Source organism: Manacus vitellinus, unplaced genomic scaffold (genome assembly GCF_001715985.3).
Source record: "Manacus vitellinus isolate BGI_N305 unplaced genomic scaffold, ASM171598v3 scaffold_3_pilon, whole genome shotgun sequence".
Taxonomy (NCBI): Eukaryota; Metazoa; Chordata; class Aves; order Passeriformes; family Pipridae; genus Manacus; species Manacus vitellinus.
Genome location: NW_021940535.1, coordinates 28,058,361 through 28,072,014, shown reverse-complemented (window position 1 = coordinate 28,072,014; position 13,654 = coordinate 28,058,361). Strand labels below are relative to the sequence as shown.

At 38.3% G+C, this 13,654-nt stretch overlaps 1 protein-coding gene across 1 annotated transcript in view; it reads left to right on the top strand.

Annotated features, from left to right (window-relative positions):
* Positions 1-13,654, top strand: part of SCIN (scinderin) — a 45,979-nt gene that overhangs the window by 19,153 nt on the left and 13,172 nt on the right. The window contains exons 5-6 of the mRNA XM_029961777.1: positions 10,514-10,606; positions 13,025-13,157. Of these exons, the coding sequence (XP_029817637.1) occupies positions 10,514-10,606; positions 13,025-13,157 (226 nt within the window). The remainder of the gene's footprint in view (positions 1-10,513; positions 10,607-13,024; positions 13,158-13,654) is intronic.

Genomic DNA, 13,654 nt, shown 5'->3' with positions numbered 1-13,654 from the left:
TGAGAATTCCTGAATGCCATTGTGTTCAGTGATGATTGTTTTTGCCTATGGTGTGAATAAATACCATGCATGAATGATTTGATCATATTACAGCCAATCACACTTTTCTGCCTTTGTGACTGAAAAGGGACTGGTAGCACCACACGGTGCTAGCTCAGTCCTGTGGATAAAATCCCAAGAGCACAGGCAATAACGAGATCCCATTGCAAATGCAAGTTAGAGAGGCTGTTTCTCTAGAGACCTCAATAATGCAAACATGTTGAAAATGTCAAGTTCCGGTAAACCTTAAATTATCTGGATAGATATCTGCCCATAAGGACAGAAGAGCAAGATCACTTCTTCCTTTCTTATTAAATTCAAGCCCTTAAAAATCATATGTTACAAACCAGAGATAATTTCCAAGGGCAGCATGGAGCACAGTGAGGTAGCTTGGAAAAAGTAAGTCTTGCTTTGACTTGCAACTAGCATAGGTGGGTGTGAGAGTGCAAGGGCATGCTTCTCTGAAGGAGCTGGGCAGGTTCCTGCAGTCTCTGGTCACACGGATCATTACATAAGGCTCAAAGACCAGCGAGTGCCCCACCGATGGAGGTGTGGGTTTGGTACGTGCTGCTTTCCCAAAGCCAGCAAGAGCAAGATCTGTCATCGCAACTCTGCAAAAGCAAAAACTGCTCTTGCTGCTCTCATAACATTTACATTTCTTCTTGTTTACTTAATTTTGGTTGTATTATGAGCTCATCATGCTAAGGGAAGGCTTGTTTGTTTTATATACAGATGAGTAGAGGAACAGTGGGAGTGAGGGTGATGCAGGAGGAGGAGGAGGAGGGGTAACTTCTTAGAATAGTGGTCTGTTCTAATCTTTTGTGGAATACAAACTCCAGGTGTTTGTTAGAGTTAAACACTTGTTTAATCATGTAGCTTGTACACAGTTTTACTCAAATGTGACATGTTTTTAAGCTTTGAATTGCATGTAACTATTAGGGTCCAGCCTGACCTGTTCACAACCAAGAATATACCCAATATGAAAAATACATTAATGAAGTCCTATCTATGGCTTTGGAAGTAAGTAAACCAAAGTATTTTATTATCTAAATTAAGACATATGGAAAAAAATGGACATGATTTCAGGGAATTTTGCGAAATGAATAGTAGAAATGAAATTCAGTCCCAGGGCAGAGGCAGTATTGAACAGTATGTAAAAAAAGAAAGTGAATGCATTGAGAGAGGGATGAGGACAATGGAATTTGTACCTGTTCCCAGTGCAAAGACTCAGTAATGTAGGCACTCAGAAGTTAACTACATTTTCATGAGAATGCGAAGACTTAAGCCAACTAATGCACAGAAGATAGCAGAACTGCTAGCTTTAGTTTCTATCAGTAGTTGCACTGGCTGCTCAAATGAATAGCCTTCTCAGGCTGCTTTGAAACTATGGGTCTAATTTACTCCTCAGGAAGACTAATATGCTTCTTCACTGAAATGGTTTTGGATATATGCAGGTACCAGCAAGAATTTGGGTCATTTTGAGCAGTAAGAGTTTGTAGGATACAAACTCAATAGTAGTCCAGGGGGAAAAATCCTACACGTGCTTGTGTGTGTTTCACAGCAACACCTGTCCAGTCTGCGTAGCGGCAGTTTATTAATCATTACACTGTTTGATTAAAATTTATGATGGGCTATGAATGTGCATACAAAGTACAAACCCCTTGCCCTGCAGGATACCAGTTTCAAGCTGTCAAAACCAGCCATCCTTTCTATTTACTGAGCATATCTCCTTCGTTAAGGACAGTCCTTTTTCTTGATGCAAATTTGCATTTAAAGGAAGCAGTTACACAGCCTGTACTCAGACAAAACATGCATGGCCTGGATTTCAGTACAGCTTTGCTGCCTTACCCCAGCTGAGCATTTGGCCCAGTGTTTTCCCCACACCTGGGTAGAAAGTAAGGAGTTTTGCCCAAGAGTAGCAGAGGCTGGTAAGGAGGACTTTTCAGGAATGTTGGGAGTTACCCATAATGTTCTTCAAGCTGAAGTTTTCACTCTTGGCTGCTTGAAGCCAGGTACTTAAATGACAGGGAACTAAATAGTAGCTGCAGGTGGCAAATACATCTGAAAGCCAGGCTTCTATTTAAGTCTCTAAATACAAATTTCAGTGCCTGCATTAGAAATTTAACTTCAGAAAATAAAATGTTCAGGTGCATCATACTGCATGGCATGAGTTAAATCCTTTATGAACAGCTCTACTATGATCGAAAATCTAATTTGTTATGCTAGGAAAGTTGCTTCTATACTAGGTATTTTAGTGAATTTCTAAGATCCTAATGATTTTCTGGAAGTGCTTGTGATCAAATTATAACATGCCATTTGCATTCTTGTGAGTTAGAAAACCACTCATCTTTATTATGTTTCCTTCTTCAGCAGCTGTAGCACTTGCAAGGTTACCACGTTAGTCAATTATAATCCTATAATTACATGTTAGAATATTAATGGAGTTTGTAATGTCTTTTTTCCTTTCTGTGCTAGACTATCAAGAAATCTATTGATGAAAAAGTACTATAATTTTCAGTTATTAAATGAGCATAATTAAGAAGACCAGGAAAAAGACAAGAGTTGTTAGCAGTTATCTCCACGTGGAGTTGTTTGAACTTATTTAAATGTACTTCCTCACAACAGGGGAATTTCATGGAGAAGACCTGAAAGGATAGATTTTCCTTGCTGTATAAAAATCTCAGAGCTATGATCTTCCTGGAATCCTGCATCTCCCCAAGACAAATGCGCCTTGAAGGGATATGGGGGTTTTTTCCCTTTTTTCTGCAGGTCTCTCTCATCCCAGCCTCTGTGCAGACCAACTGGGATCTGTGCACAAGGTTGCCTTTGAATTTTCTTAAGTGAAAGTTCTGTAGTGCAGGGAAGGGCTTAGGGAGGAAAACTTCGTAGTTTGTTTTTTTTTTTTCAGAGGAGTCTGCATATGCACGAACTGGTGTTCCCTGTCTAGGCTATATAAGACTGGAGTAAAAGTCCTCTCACATCTGGGCAAGAGTGAAGAACACCTGTATAAAAGAAAGCTTTCTGTGTGTTGTGGGATCAGTTCAGTATTTTCACCAACACTGAGTGTGTAATGCTGAAGGAATCTGTAAATATAATTATTGTATTTACTGCAAGGTAGGTTGTCAGGGCCAGGTCTTCTGCTTACATAACTCCCTATAACTTTGATACTATTTGGTTTTACCTGTAAAAACTAAGAGGTAGGTAAATTAAGATGGATTAAAATACTGCAGTAATCAGTGCTGCAAATTCTAACTTTTGAGACCTGTAAATCATAGCCACTTTGTTGCACATTTTGGCTCCTTTACACAAAATTTGAGCAGGTGTAGGAACTTAAAGACAGAAATCAGTTAGTGGAAGGCACCTAAACTAGCAGGAGGAAATTATTTTCAAAGAGCCAAGCAGGATGTATCTCCTAGAAAAGCCAGGTGAAAGAAACATCCTTGCTCTCTATTTTTTTTTCTGTCTTAATAAATATTTCATTGATTTCAAGCATCTGCAGGAGACATTAGAGAAAAATCTGTCAAAATACCCTCTGATTTGCTTTTTTAAACATTAAGGTCCAAATCTGTGCTCTGTCTTGGATGCAGGAGTTTGGGTGTCATACCAGAGAAGATCCTCTGGCATACCTGGTCCATTTGCTGTATGGGACTAGAAATGCTGAGCTTGTGGATACAGCCAGTGGTGCACTGGGAAAATTTTCCAATGCCTCGGGTAGCTTTTTCCACCTTTCTATCTCATTGACCAAGTGCTGAAACACCTTACTGCAGCTCCTTCTGTTCAGCCTGCTGATGCTATGTGTTACAGCTGCCTGCTGCTCTTCCAGCTGCTGTGCATCCCTTGGGAGCACTGATTTTCTAGTGGGTCTCAGGCTGCCAATGGCAGGCTGCTGCCTTCAGCGCAAGCTCCATGGAGTGTTTGCCATACTCCTCTTTTTACTCCAATATTGCTATGGTCCAGCCTGCCACAGCCTTGGGACCAGCCTGTCTGGTGGCTCAGCAAATTCCCAGCTGCAAAACTGGAGGCACTTAAGGAATGAAAAGCTGAGAGTTTTGTGGATTTTATCAGATAAATGTTCTTTGTGTCTGAGGTTCCCTGTTGGCATTAGTTACTCATTTATTTCATTATTATCTAACACATAAGCATGCACTGTCAATGCAGCACATAAGATATTTTGTCCACAGGACTTTCAAACAGAGATCTGCAAAGCTACAAAGACTTCTCTGTGTGCCTAAATTTATGTCCCAATAAAGCAGAAAAAGATGTAGAGGTGAGGTGATTGCTTAGTGTATTTTTAATTCTGCTGCGGGTAGGCAGGTCACTGGGCAGCTCAGTTTTCCATGTTCAACAGCAGTAATGGCTACAAAAAGGCTGCTGCGTTTGCATAGTCATTGCCATTCACCCTCCTGGTTTCTTTAGTGTGGGATCACTGTTCATCTTGGAGGCATCCTAAAAGCCGGATATTTGATGACAGTGTAGGCTGGGGATTTCCTCAACTCATTTCATGCACACCCAGTCTCAGAGTAAATAGATACTGCCAGCTGTGCAGTCCCAGCAGGACAGAAGGTAGCTTGTTTTACTTTGGAGCCAAACTATTGAAAAAAATTGAATTTGTACTCTCATGCCTGATCTAGATACTTCTTTTGTGTATCCATGGCCAGTTTCACAGAGCAGAAAATTAATTTCAGAATATTGTAATCATGTGAGTAAAGGTTTTATATTCAAATTATCCCAGACAGATATGCAAAGTTGCAAATATTGTATGAAAAGCTATCAAAGCCTAATGCCCTATTTTTAGGAAGTTAAGCATAGAGCTTTGAATAAAATTATGATTTGCATTTGAAATTCCTGAGACAACAGAAACTGGCTAAGAATGTAGGCCATAATTTATGCATCAAAAGTGCCCTGAGTAACTGATGTGTTTTGCTATTTTGTAGCAATCTGAATTCTAACAGATCAGGTTTGGACCTTAATGCCAGAAAGTCCTATGGATAAATTGGGTGGTAAACCCCAGAAGTCAATAGCATGCCAGAACTATTTGTTAATATAAACCATCCTTTTGTCCGCTTCTCTGTGCATTATGGCTGTTTCCCTCTTATTTTCAATCTGCGTTCAGACGGGTGGTAGGTCATCTGCTCAAGGTGAACATGTAATGACACCTTTTGTTGCTGGAATAACTAGTGAGAGGCAATTTCAGGCAGAAACCCTGGGAGCAGTTCAGTGAAAGGATAAATCGTTTTTCCTGTTGGGAGTGTAATTTTTTGTAAGACTATGAATGTTTGCTCAGATTGATGGAGAGATTTCCAGGTTACAATAACCAGTAAAATAGGCATATTTGGCTATTCATAATGTGACCAATATCAAAAATAATTTTTGTCTGGCCCAGAATATCCTCACCAGTGGTTGTGCTCTGGCAGAGGAACCAGTAACCTAAAATAATTAGAAATTAAACTTTTGCCAGTTTAGCAGCGAAGCCCTAAAGCCACTTTTGCCTGATGATCTTCTACATAGGTACCTAGGGTCAGCCAGGTAGTTACTAGCCTGCATCATATTCATCCCTTCCTCTCTGTGATGGATTTTTTTCCTTCTACTGGCTGCTGGAGTAGATACTTGAAACAATATTTACTTCAGAGAGACATTCCTTGTAATACTCTTCTCTGCTTTGAAGGTTAATAAAAATCTAAGCCTTTATCTACCAACGAGTTCACACCATGCCTGTCTTTCAGATGTGTTGTCCTGCACAGAGGATTTATTCTGCCATAGCCCACATGTGTACCTTGAATTTGTGGAGCAGGATATACTTGCTTATGTCAAAGCATGCAAGACAGTAAATGATAAGCTACTAACCCTGATTGTTTTCCTGAAGTATTAAGTAATAAAATGTCAGGCCATCTAGACAGCTTTAAGCTAGTTAAATTTCTTGCTTTTCTTTTTAGGATATAAAGAGAGCAGTTGGAGTGGTTTTATGATCTGACAATTGGGATCACAGCCACAACAAATAGTTCAGTTTCAGGCCCAGAAACCTAACCCAAACTGTATATATTAAGAAGAAACTCAAATACAGTGCTAGTGTACACAAGTTAAACTGTATAAAACTTGTTTTCTCTCTTAATTAATCTTCACCTGACGTGTTCTTCAAGTATTGTTTTCCTGCTTGGATTTTCAGCCTCACTGAGCTCCTTAAACTTCTTGCTCCCATTAAATAAATATCAACTATTTTATGATGCAGAGCTGGCTTCCCCAGTTATGAAGACAATATTTGCTATTTACCTTGTCACATTCCTTCAGATTAGAAACCTTTTGTCTGTGATTTCTTCTATTCTTTTTTAAGAGTGGAATTTCACTTGTGAGTAAAAACATTGGTTCTGTGTTTTGTACTTCTCTGACAGGGTGCAGGTATTTACAGAGAAGAGTTTGTGCACATGCAATTATGAAACAGGTTTTGCAGGCAGGTTAAGCTACATCACACTTACCACAAGAGTGAACTTGGGCAGTTGTTGTAGATGATCCATTGGTTTGCATTATGATATTCTTGTGCTAACCTAAGAGTTTCAACACAAACATCTAACAGAACTTAGGCAAAAATTTTAAAATTAATGCAGATTGGCTTCCTGTTATATCCCCCAAGACAAGATCTGAAGGTGTGGAGTTAATGAATACTTTTGCTAAAACAACACTAACTCCAGTCTGATGCTCTCACTGAGAGGTCAGCTGGCATTAGGCTGTAGCTATGTAAAGCAAGGTAGGCTTTGCTGTAGCCAGCTGTAGATATCTTACTCTGAAACAGCTGTGAAGCAGATTAAGCTGTGAGTGGTCAAAACCCCTTGTATATATATATATATATAAAACTATACCATGAGGTTAGAGTGTACACAGTGGCAGTGACTGCAGAATAGAGGCACTACACCTGTGGGCACCTTTGCTGAGGCCTGTGTTGCTTGTGCTTTTCTCTTGATACACTGCATGAAGGAAGCAATGGTGGGGAGAGGATAAACACTCTGTGGTGAGTAAACAGAGAGCAAGGAGTGGTTTGACACTTTAAATTGTCAAGGACAGATAAGATGAAGTGATATGAAAAGTCTCTGTGGTTTCGAAATAAGCTGCAAGGAAGGATGCTAAGCCCAAAGAATGAAGAAGCTGGGGCATCATGTGTATGCTTTCAGGGCCTCTAGTTACTCTTTAGATTATTTTTACAGTAGCAGTAAATAAAAAAATAATAATCATAATAATATAATGATGCTGTTATTAAAAGACATTTCAAGACCTGTGAGTGCAGCTTTGTATTTATAAGAGGTAAGGTTTGAAGTTTGCCAGTATGGTTGGACGCCTGTGGAAGAGAGTGACTAGGTTGTCTCGCATCCCAAAAAGAGCACAGCTATTTCTAGGCGGTATTTGTGGGTCTGAAGTCTTGGCATATTTGTAAATTAGGGTCTCAAACCTCAGAGCACTCAGGAGAGCCAGCCTAGGGCTGTCGGTACACTGGGTCATAAGGTGTCAAGACCCAGTGGAGCAGCCTGACTGTACAGAATTATATGAGCAAATTCCTGTGTAGATAAGCTTCCACAGGATTTGTGTGAAACTAGGAGTGTATGTAGATAGGGATCAGAAGACCGAATGTCCTTTAAATGATCTGTTGGTATAAGTCATTGTATTGGGGTACTTTGCTGAAAAGCTTTTGGAGCCTTTGACTGCAGTTTCAGCTGGCATGATTTGTTTTCTTTTTGATCCATCACATGAGAATTATCTATGGAAAGGGAGGTGCCCCAGAGAGCTGCAGCTCAGCCAGCTTTATGCTTGCATAATGATACAACCCAATTCCAATATACCAGGTAGCTGTTGTTTAAGTAGTATTGTAATCTTCTTGATAAAATTATCAGTTGTCATAACATCCAGGCATATGCACGTGGACTCAACCATAGCATGGGAGTCTGGCTTAGAAGGAAAAAAGATCATTTCTCTGGAAGGCATTTCTTTGGGAAAGAACTTAATTTTTTTTTTTTAGCATAAACTTCTTTCTGTTTAAGCACAGAATTTTTTCTTCCATAATCTATCTTGTCTTCCAGTCTATGAGACAAACAGGCAACAAATGCATGTTGGAAATTACCTAAGTCATTCCTAGCAATACTTATGTTTACTGACTGTATTTCATACAGCATCACTTCCTATATTGAGTATATATAGTGAATGCTGCATATCTTCACAAATTGGTGTCTTTGCAGCCTTAGGTCATTTATCTTGTATCATCTTGGGTTTTGATACCAACACATGAGGGTACCCACTAGCAATTCAGTGCAAGGCTTTTTTTCTGATGGCCATGTAGACTGCGCAGCTCTCCTCACAAGTCCTGCATTTTCTCACCTGGTGGGAGGATCTACAAGCACCTGAGACTTCACATGCAGGAGAAAGAGGCACCCTCAAGGCCCTTCTCCATTTATTTTTGGGCTCCTCTGAGAATCTGCAAAGGAATTACAAAAAGGAGTATCTTTTCTGCTCCCCTGCTGAAGCACAGGGCTACTTTTGGCCAGAGAAGCTACTATGTTTAGTGAATTGTGAATGGATTTCCCTCGAACCACAATGTTTCTACCCTTTCCAGGGCACTTCATCTCATACTTGTAACTGCACCTGCACAAAGGGGGTTCTGACCCCTCTCTCTGTGCCAATGAACTGAGATTTCCTAAGATCAGACTTTGTGAGTCTGACAACAATTCTCTACCTAACTCAGAAAAATATTTTGGGTTTTTTCCTGTAAATACCTAATTAAGCAGACAACTAGCGAGTATGGACTTCTGGGAGTTTTATTAAAAGGACTCTTTTACCCTCTGAATTGTTACTGAAAGTCAAATGTTACAAACCTCACAAACTTGTTCAGCATCTATTCAGGCAAAGATGTATGCCTGTTATTGAGCAATTTTATGTCCCTGGCATTACAAAAACAACTAATTCTTGGAGCTCTATGGCTTGTGTGCAGACTGGTAGGAAGGGAAACATTTTCAGAAACCTTGTGCCAATAAGCCCCATATGCCCCCTGTTTTAACCATTGATGGTAGTACTCTGTTATGAACATGTAGCCCTACTTGGCCTGTAATAAGGAAAATCTGCAGCCATGTAGAGTAAATTCAGGAAATGCTGGCTGATACCCACTGAAAAGCTACTGATAACATCTTTCTGAAACACTCTTGACTTTCTTCTCTTCAATGAGTCACAGCCAAAATATTTTAGCTTAAACTGCAGCAATCACACTTGGTAAGGCTATTTTTATTTAGTTTTTTTTTTACTGTTTTACTGACTTTACTAGGTCAGAAAACTCCACAGATGGCAGATTTCTATTAAATATTTATTCTGTATTGTTTTTCTTTCCAAATTCTTTGCAGCTGTATGCTTTGTCAGGCTTTCCTGTTATCAAATATTTACAGTGTTTTTGCATGTGACTCCATGTTATATGCAAATGCACGGCATATTAAACATATAATGATCAAGTTAATAGGAAGGCTGGCACTGCCCTTGTACTTAATGTTAATATTTAGTCACTCAGACATATCAATTATTACCTTTGCTCTGGGACATAATTTCATAGAAATCCATAATATTCTGTATGTAACATTTGGATCTGGTCATATATGAATCACTGAGGAAAGACCATTAATAAAGTGTAACTAGGATCTAGTCATGACTACTGAGCCAACATATTCTTGATGAACCTCTGTAAATTTCTTGCAGTGATAGTTGGTATAACATTGCCCATGGCATAAAACTACCATGATGAAAAACACCCACAGTATTAAAATTGATATTCTAGTGGTAGAGCATGAACATGTATTTCTCACACCATAAATTAGACCCTAGCTAAATTTTCCCCATTAAAATGAGATTAAGAATCTGGAATTTTAAAGATTATTTAACTCATAATCTGATATTTTATATCGTTAATTGAAATAATTTATAATTTTAACTAATATATTTTGTTCTTTATTTTAATTTTAGTATTGTTAGTATTAGTTATTATTAATTTAGTATTGTTAGTATTGCTCTTTAATTTTAGTATTGTTAAACATTTTAAGAATAATATCATTACAAAAATTGTAAGATGTGTTTGCTGACAGTTTAGAAGTTACTGTTAAGAAAAAGAGAAGATAGACATGAACACACACATAGAATAGGATCACATAAACCTTTGTGTGTATGTGTGGGTATCCGCTGAAGCTTTTCTCCATATATCACTTCCTCTCCCAGTATAGATGACCAGCAAGTTGGCCTGTGGAAAAGACATCATGCAAATGTAAAGCTGCTGGGGATCTGACACAGTTTTTAAAAATTATCCATATGTTGGTGAACGAGTCATCCATGTGTTTGATTTTAGATTGGATTACATATAAAGATGATCCAAATGATTTGATTACTGGGACAACACATTAGCATTTGTGTATTTATGCTACTGCACCTACTCTCTCTGCATTGAATTTGTTCTTCTTCTGTACAGGTTTTAGGGAGCAAGCCAAAGCTTCCTGAATGTGGTGATGACGATGATGAGCTGGCTGATATTACAAACAGGAGAAGCGCTAAACTATATATGGTAAGTTGTTTGTGTGTTTTTTATAGTTAGGTACTCTCAATACCATGCATTTATTCATTCCTTGTATGTGGAGTTCTAGCTTCATTTACAGAACTGCTGTTGTTTTAGTTAATTTGCAGCCAATGGGCAAGTTTCTCAAAGGATGTCAAGCAAGACAGCCCAGGTAATTTAAGGGGAAAAAATGAATTACATTTCTGTTTACTCAGGAAACAGGGCCTATAAACCACTCAGTGCAGGCCAAAGAAGAATTAACTGGTCTTAAATCATCCTGTCTTCTTAATTTAAATAGTGAGGGTTTTAGTAGTCATATGTGATTTAGTTATTCTTAGCGGAGTTTGAAAGATAGACAGTTACGTTATATTTTATATGTACAAAATCAAAGGGATTTGAATGCCAAATTCCTTTCTTTTGCAATGCCTTTTTTCTCCTTTCTCACCTGCAATGGTTTAAGTGTCACTGCCAGAAAAATTACCTATAAACAAAATGGACAAATATTTTCTCCATTTAAATCAGTGGGAGATTTTTGTTACATTCAGTAAAGTTATGATAGTCATACTGCTGTTTCCTAGAAGAGACATGGAATTTATTCTTGGATGTATCAACACAGCATCTGATCTATATATAAGGTTATGGAACTATTTCTGAAAAGCAAACAGACTCCAGGCCTCTATTTTTCATCTTTTACTTTTTTGCCAAAGCTCCCCTTTCTTTCATATTCTCCCACTTGAGAAAATATTTGGAAAAGGGGGATGTTTTTAATGAAATCCAGAAAATACTTTATCCTCCTTCCCCCCCAGTATAAAAAATAAATATTTTCTCCTGAAAACTGCAAGAAAACTTTTTTTACAATCAACTCTCACTAGCGCTGAGATCTGGACCTTTCTCTTCAGCACTTTGGCTCCTGCAATGAGATTGCCCAGTGTGACAGAAAAGAATCTCACCGGTATAAAATGTGCTTTATTCTCTTCCCCATTATCACTCAACAAGGAGGATTTGCCCAACAAGTGGCAACACTGACAGCACATAGTGCTACTGGATCCCCATGTGTGTGACCTTTTAGGTGCCATCTCTAGTAGCCTCAAAGCTGCTGTGAAGTGTGAGAGAGGATGAGTCACTCCCTCCACGGTTCCTGAATCCCACAGACCACAGCAGGATGGAGCCACCTCTCTCCCTGCCTCTTATATGATTTTTCCACTACCCATAAATGTGGCTGGGGCTTACAAGAAGCCTGTGTGAGGTGATCAATGTTACAAGGCCATTTTTAGTCCCAGTTGTTTGTGTTTTGTTTAATCCACATTAATCATTCCTTTCATGCCAAAAAATGTGACGCATCTTTATAGCAGGGTTTTAGGTGAAAAAAATGGAATAAAAAAGAAGACCTGCATGTATGATCAGGACCACTGTAGTAAGACATAAATAGAGAAGAGAAAGGGCTTGAATGATTTTTAGAATCCTAAGAACTCTGGAATTTTTGTGGCTGTGTAATAAATTCATCTAAGTACACAGTCCTTCTAACAGAGCTCTATTAGCTATATTTAAATGTGCTGCAATATAACAGTGAGTGCCAAAGGCAGGAGACAGATCTATGGTGAGCCCTCAGAATAGGTATAATAGTTGATTTTTATTTGTTGTGTGTAGTGGTACATTCCTTCTTGTGCTTCTGTAATATATATCTTATTTATATCTTATCATAATATATATCTTATATTGTAATGTAAGATATAATAGTGTATTTAAAATTATTATTTAATTACAAAAGGAAATAAAGACTGCTAGAAAAGTTATTACAATAGTAATAATTTATTTTCACTAGCAATAACTGGTCTTTTCAGCTATACAGGAGTGAATTTTAAAAGGTTTTAAAGGTTTACATGAACTTACAGTGGTGGAAGGGGTTACAAAGCAGATTCTGCAACAGGTTTTATATTACAGTTTCCAATTAAAGAACAGTAGGTTATAAATGTAGGTATTTTACTTGTTAGTGTCAGTGTAAGACTCTTTTATTATTATTTCAAATGCTGTTTTTCAGGTTGTACATGTATCTTTGGCTTCAGTGTGGGTGGTTTTGTAGCAGGGACTCCACCAGTTCAGCCGAGGACATAGAAGGGACTGAAGAAAACACAGATTTTTTAACTTTGAACAGTTGAATTAAAGTGGAAGAGAAACCAATTTAAAGAAGTTGTGTGACAGGGACTCAAGAAAGTCCCTAAAATTAACACTACATCTCCCTCTATTGGATGTAAAATTAAATGAAACAAAAAATAATCATTGGCCTACTTTACTTTTCAGCAGTACACAGATTTCATATAGCCATATATATAGAATTGGCAACTGATTTTTATGGTAATTTTTGGAGCAGAAATTAATTTGGTTATAAAAGCCAGAGTTGATCTAAATTTGAAATTATTGCTTTCTTAGGTGTCAGATGCAAGTGGATCCATGAAGGTTTCTGTGATAGCAGAGGAAAACCCCTTCTCTATGGCTATGCTTTTGTCTGAGGAGTGTTTCATTTTAGACAACGGTGCTGCCAGGAAGATCTTTGTGTGGAAAGGTAAGAGGTCACTTCATTGGAAATGCAGAAGCTATGCAGAGATACCTAAGGAGTTGACACAACACCCTTGAGACACTAGCAAGAATTTAATACTGGCTGCTCACAGTACCCTGAACACAGTTCTTCCCTGGTATGGTCTGTGGACAAGGATTGCTCACTTGTATAAGGGCCACAAGACTAAGTCTTGTCTAAGGATCCTGGCTATTTTTGAGGCACCTGTAAGCTTGGGTGCTTAAATGCTTATCTGAGTGGCAATTACAAAGAAAACATAAATAATTCTGTGAGTTCTCTATATTATCATCAAATCCCTATCTTCTGGGGCTCTGGACACTGAATGTTCTGTATGGGTGGATATCTCCATACATTGCTCCACAGAGGTGTGAAATTGAAAGATGTGCATCCCAGGCATCAACTAAAACCTTGCAAATATACTTTGATGCTTCTCTTTTTTTAGTAAATATTTCTCTGAGGTATCATCAGTGTGTGTAGTATTGTCT